General features: G+C 34.6%; 1 protein-coding gene across 3 annotated transcripts in view; it reads right to left on the reverse strand.

Moving 5' to 3' along the window:
* Positions 1-1,858: 1,858 nt before the first annotated feature.
* Positions 1,859-6,781, reverse strand: part of LOC144444840 (aggrecan core protein-like) — a 7,205-nt gene continuing 2,282 nt past the window's right edge. The window contains exons 2-5 of one of the 3 annotated variants that reach the window (XM_078134390.1): positions 4,905-5,066; positions 3,873-4,026; positions 3,104-3,168; positions 1,859-2,521 (exon numbers count right to left, since the gene is read on the reverse strand). In XM_078134390.1, the coding sequence (XP_077990516.1) occupies positions 2,226-2,521; positions 3,104-3,168; positions 3,873-4,026; positions 4,905-5,066 (677 nt within the window). In that variant the 3' untranslated portion in view covers positions 1,859-2,225. Of the gene's footprint in view, positions 2,525-3,103; positions 3,169-3,872; positions 4,027-4,904; positions 5,067-6,781 lie in introns of all 3 variants that reach the window. The other 2 variants (XM_078134391.1, XM_078134389.1) reach the window with 2 other exon arrangements.

Genomic DNA, 6,781 nt, shown 5'->3' on the forward strand with positions numbered 1-6,781 from the left:
TATATGATAGATCTACATTTACGAATACACAGATAATGGAGGAAGGATGAAAAACCAACAACGAACGTAAAAAGTAATCTGAGGATATGCCACATAATACCAGGGACGTATAAACTGTTTATACGTCCCTGATAATACACCGTGACGTTGAAAGATGTGAATTTACCAAATGAAATGACAGAAAGAAAATTAATGAAAATCTGGCAGGTAAATTAAACAATTTCTGCTCATCTCTGAGTCAGAGGGAGTTTGATTTACACAGTCTCATAAGCACACACCTTTCTTGGTCTAAGAAAGTCTCCTTCACTGATCGAGAAGTATGCAAAACAGAGCTACTTTGAGATCAAAACTATTTCAGTAACACTGATCATCAAAATAACCGTAAAAACAAGTCTTATCTTTCTAACAGGGAACCAGTTTTCATCTCATCAAACCAAATTAATGAGAGCAGAGAGGACCAAAGCTTCAGCGGAGGTAGTACTTGTCGGAAACGATTGCGACAAAAAATTTAACGTGGTGAGGGGCACCCACTACAGCTACGCCCCAGCAGCCGCCGCTGGTGAAGGAGACTGCATGATAAACACTGGAGGTAATAACATGGTTGGGGCGATAAATATGCCTTCCTACAAAAAACGCGGAAGTAAGTGGTTATCGTTCTTTCTGTTGGAATTGACTTAGACGTTTACATATCTATTTTGATTTATTTTATATAATTTTACTATGTTGAAAAATTCATGATGGGAATGACACGACAGTCTTTAAATATTTCTTGACATGGAATTGAATAAAGTGTGTGAGTGTGTGCGCCTGTGTGATTTTGAGGTGTAGCACATCTTTGATAGATTTGTAATTACAGTTGAATGTAAACGACCATATAAAGTAATACGCGTCTTTCTCTCTTTTTTTTCATAGACTTGTGGACAATGTGTTGAAATGCTAGGTCCTGATCGATGGTGACATCATTTACATGCAGATAGTTGATACCTGCCCAGAATGTCGCCCGGGAGATATTGATCTCAGCGAAGAAGCCTTTGAACATTTGGCACCACTCGTAGCGGGAAGAATCGATATAGAAATGAGTGTCCAGTTGTAGGCAACTTAGAGTATTGATTCAAAGATGGTATCTCTAAATATTGGTTTGCAATTCAAGTTCTTAACCAAGCGACATGAAGATAGAAAAAGGACTTGGACAGTGATGTTGACATTTGTCATTTAATAATGTTCTCTTGGAATATAGAACACACGCATTGCAATGTATGTTATAACAATACTATAACTGCTTTCGCAAAAGTAACTAGAGTAATAAATCATGATTGCAAATATACTGAGCATCTTTTCACTTTTAATATGTCTTCTCATCACACCTGGTAGAAAACCTGGAACTTAGAGTTAGGGACCATTGATACTTTGAAAATCGACATTAAAACATTAAATTTATCTCTTTTTCTTAGTGAATTAACATCCTCTATAATTTGTATTGTTTGCAGATATTCATTCGATCAGTCAGTCAGTCAGTCATTCTGTCTGTCTGTCTGTCTGTCTGTCTGTCTGTCTGTCTGTCTGTCTGTCTGCCTGTCTGTGTACTACTATGTATGTATGTATGTATGTATGTATGTATGTATGTATGTATGTATGTATGTATGTATGTATGTATGTATGTATTATGGGGTCGTATAAAATCTATAACGGTGTCACAACAACAAAATGACCCTATGCCAAACAAGTACAGATATGTGCTAATATTGTAACTGACTACTGCTGTTACCTTGAGCAGAGTATATATAAAAACCAAATCGCATCTACAACAAAGTGAACGTCATAAAACTAAATAAAAAAATATGTGTGACAAGATTATGAAAATGGAATGCTGTTTATCGAATTGCACGCCATTGAAAAGAATTAAGCATACATGTATTTGGTACCAAAAGGATTGGACAATGATCGACTTGCATCACATGTAGCATACACAATCTCTCAAAAGAAATTCTCTATCATCGCTAACTACTCCATGTTTTGGTAAGGACAGATTTATTAGACAGGATTCAATGATAATACAAAGTCGATCGCCTCTAATTTTGTGAAAGGTGCTGCGAAAGTGGAACAGCATCAAAAAGAAGGCGATATAGAAGTAATAGCTAAGACAACATTTGAAGTGATAACGGTTATTAATGTATCAGTGTATTTGCGTTCAATCATGTCCACGAAAACTGAAAAAGTCGTCATCATCAGGGAAAGTCCTGTGTCCAATCTTTATGGTCACCAAGCCTTCCTTCGATGTATCCAGAATCACAACAGAAGCTATAGGTCTGCGGTGGGACTTCTGTCTTCAGCCAACATTGACCGTATGAATCAGACCGTTTGTCGAAAGTCCAGGATAGGCAGTCTGAGCTCTCATGACAAGATTGACAACAGGCCTCGGGATTTTCGACCACATTGTACAGCCCGTTATTTAGGTCGCTACCTTTACGATCAATGTTCCGTTCCATGGTACAGACGTCGGCGGCTGGTTCCGGTTGGGGCGCTTCTGAAGTATTAAATGCACATAGCAATGATGGGTTTTGGGATGTGTTCGTAAGACTAAGTAGTAATAGTTTGAAATCATGGACAATTATTTAATAGTATCTAAATGTTATGTTGTGTTGTGTTGTGTTGTGTTGTGTTGTGTTGCGTTGTGCTGTGTTGTGTATGTATGATGGAGACATTCACATTTTCAATAAGAGAACTGAAGAAAACATTCCAAGAAGTGTATGAACACTGGATTGATCAAATGAAGGAACCATTCATATGATAGATTGATAGGATTCATTGATCGATGAATGAATGAATCTATATTTAAGAATAAATTAACGACTGACAACTTGTCTATAAATTGTACATTTCAAATGAATAACAAACCTCAAGAACAGCAGTTTCATTTTAACATTAAATAGTGGAATATTGGAATGAGTGAATACATGAATTAATCAAATATTGACTGACTGACTGACTGACTGACTGACTGTTATTGCTGGTAGATTATGTAATTCACCTGTTCCTATCAACGTGTAACTTATTTGCTTAATAAATTCATAAACTGTTAAATATTTTAAGTAATACAACTCACCATATTGACAAATAAAATTGAAATTGTCCTTACAGTTCTGATCATTCCATTGGTAGTTATGATACCTATATCGCAAAACAAACAAACAAAGAAATACAAACTGCCTAAATCTTTCATTAAAGTTATGTTATTATGATTTTCATCCCATACAGCTAAGATAACTTTTTATGCAACGTTATGATATATACCGTTTCAATCGTTATTCAAATATGCCTTTGGTCGGTCAGACAATTAAACTTGACTTTGAAGGTGATGGAGATACTTCAGCTTTAATATTACAATATCAATCTGAGTTGTATTTGTAGTATCCACAAATAAACATTCAACCACCAAGTGGTCCTAATGACTTAAACATCCACATACCACCTCCTCATCAATCATTATACGCATCCACATAAAAGACTTTACAGTATTGATACAAAAACAACAGCGGGTCCATCCGATGTAGGTTCGTTTATGTTAGCTATATCACTGTATGTCCCTAACAGTTGACATAATATCATCGTATACGAGGAATATGCAGAACACTTGGAGAATACCCCCACATTTTTCTAAACAAACAAACAAACAAACAAACAAACAATCGCAAATGTCGAGTTGTGTAGGCTCAAACTTATTTTCATACCAATGCATTGTCGAAACATTCAAGTACTCAACTGTTTGTAAGATCTCTCTTCCAAGCTTGACAGCGTGCATATCTACAAATACATATTCACAGTGTCGATGGACTCCGTGATTTTCAAGAACAAAATATCAAAATGTTGCTCACCACAACAGCATTGCACAGTCTTCATCAATACCATTATCATTAAAGCCACCACTGTTGGGTTCATCAGGACCCCATGCAGTAAAGGTCAAAGGTAATTTGTTACTATACACCCAGGCACCCTCCTTGGATTTATCCCTTGCATCTATCCAATAACCTATAATATGAAAAATAACGTTATACGGCTTCCATTTAATATTACATTTCAACAAATATTTGAGATTTTAAACCTTAGATATTCACTAATGTTATAAACTATAGTTATATATAGCTATATATGTATAGCTCTCGAATGTGCAAAAACCTTAAGACAGAAAATAAATGGAAATTCTCTACGCGGTCATGAACACGACCTCTTGATAAAATCATGTCAATGCAACACCTCTGAGTGTGAACATGCGAGTTAGGAATATTATACTTAATTCCAAAAATGTTTTCTCACCAACTCTACTTTACCACAAATGCACAACTGAAGTCACATTATTAACTGTATAGTGACTTTTCATTGCTTAAGTTTATTTCATTCTTCAAATATTTTTATTTTATATTTTATTTAAATATAGGCTCATGTGATTTTACATAATTAATGGATATGTAAGGATTAAATTCCAAACATTTGTTGAAAAGAAATAATATGCAATGTAAGTTGTAATATTTTAGAATGCAATATGCAAAGAACACAACCTCTTGATACACTTTTATCAAAGACAAATGAAAAATCAAGAATGAAAATGGATTAGGGAACGATAACAAAAAATGGGATAATAAAGTAAGTATAAAAATCATCAACAAAGAAACAAAGAAAGACGCAAGACTCATGAAACTAAGGAATAAAAAAGTTGCGCATAACTTAAAAAAGTCAGTGATTCCTTTTTACACACATAAATAAGGGGTTTGTCCAATGATTATACACATAGAATGACATAAACATATAACGACATAAGTATAGAATGACATAAACATAGAACGACATAAACATAATATAAAAAGAACATCAAGAACTGAGAACAGGAATTGTACATAATAATGACGAACCTCTGCCTGGAATAGACATGCTCAGAATGAAAGCGACAATTGCATCATTGGTTTCACTGTCCTTAATTTGGGCTAGATGACCATCATCTTGACGGCAGTGTCTCTTAGCGTCAATCCATGTTTTCGTCTCATGTACAAATTCATAATGAACGCCATTGTAGTCTGAAACACAAAATATGAACACATCTTTTTCAGTGAAAATGTTTTAAACTGACGAAAGATGCGGTTTCATTTCAATTCATCTTATGTGCGTATCATAATGTACACAGTTGTCGTCTGAATTATAAAATGTGCAATAGGTACATATTTCTCATTGATTTTTGTTTAAACTGTAATATCATGTCCTTCCATGTTTTCAACTCATGTACACATTCGCCATTGTCATCTGAATTACAAAGTTAAACACGTATTTCTGACTGAATTTCGTTTAAACTGAAGTATAATGTCCATCTATGTTTTCAACTCTCATTCATAATGGACGCTGTTGTCGTCTGAACTGCAAAAGTAAATACGTATTTCTGATTGAAAAAAATCAAACTGAAGTATCATGTCTACCCATGTTTTCAACTCATGTACACATTCATAAAGTACGCTGTTGTCGTCGTCTGAATTACAAAAGACAGCCCGTGATTGAAATTCTTTAAACTGCAGTGATGTCACTCTTTGATCTCCGCACCTAGCTGACACATCATGTAACTATATTAGAATCACTCTCATATCTCCACTTGTACACGGGATCACTTGGACCTTAGGTAATTAGCTAGCAGACATCACACAGACACAGATTCATGTTCAAACCAAAGTATACACCAGAACCATAGCAAAGCACTTAGCCTCTGCTCCGTTCATACGACTCCATGGAAGAGTCTCCTGGCTTCTGTTCTAAGTGTAAACTATCTTTTATTTTCATTAATGTCCAAATTTACATATAGCATGTGTATGGCTGAATAATCAATACAAACCATATTAAGTCTTGAGGAGGAGTTGCTATGCCCGAATGACTATTCCCAATAACATTGACAAATGATCAATAGGGATTCTAATTTTGTGTGAAATGTATCTTGTTGTCTTACAGACTTACGTATGCTCTTGTTGTCTTCCTTGAGAAAGTCTATTGACATTTCAGTTGAAGTCGAGCATAATATAGTCAAAATATGAAATTTACTAAATTTATGAATATGTTATATGTAACAGTATCACGTCCACCCATGTTTTAAACTCCTGTACACATTCATAATGGACGCCGTTGTCGTCTGAACGACAAAAGTACAAGACGGACCTCATATAAAAATCAATGTTGACATTGAAATTGAATACTTTAGGAAATATTACCCATTCATCGTAAAATGAGTGACTATTTCTAAATTTAATGTTTCCAATTCAGGTTTGTTGTCATTATTTCATGGTAGTCAATAAAGTTAAATACCGGTAATAACACCCATTACCGACAAAACAGTGGTAGACAGTTTATCAGTAATCATTATTAATTAAAATAACTTTAATACCTAGATATTGTATTGAAATATAACTTGACTTCCTGTTAATATGTTTATTTAGTCATCAAGTTATCCAGGCTTATTCAAACATTTACTTGATCACATTTCGAACACATTACGCCTGCACAGACTCATGATGAAATGTTCAATTACTTTTTGTGCCTGCAACTGTGCGCCATGTTGAATTACATGAGGTGTTTCCTACAAATATGGACACTCCAATAACATGTTTAGACTAAGCAAGCAAGGATAACTATACTTCTTTTGAGATTCTCTGCAGTTAAAAATGTGAAATTTCCAACCTGGAAAGAACTTGCATATCAACTAGTGCACCCAATAAAACTCATAAAATACAAAAAAGTGTAACTATTCGTTTAACTA

The sequence above is a fragment of the Glandiceps talaboti genome, chromosome 13 (assembly GCF_964340395.1).
Source record: "Glandiceps talaboti chromosome 13, keGlaTala1.1, whole genome shotgun sequence".
NCBI lineage: Eukaryota > Metazoa > Hemichordata > Enteropneusta > Spengelidae > Glandiceps > Glandiceps talaboti.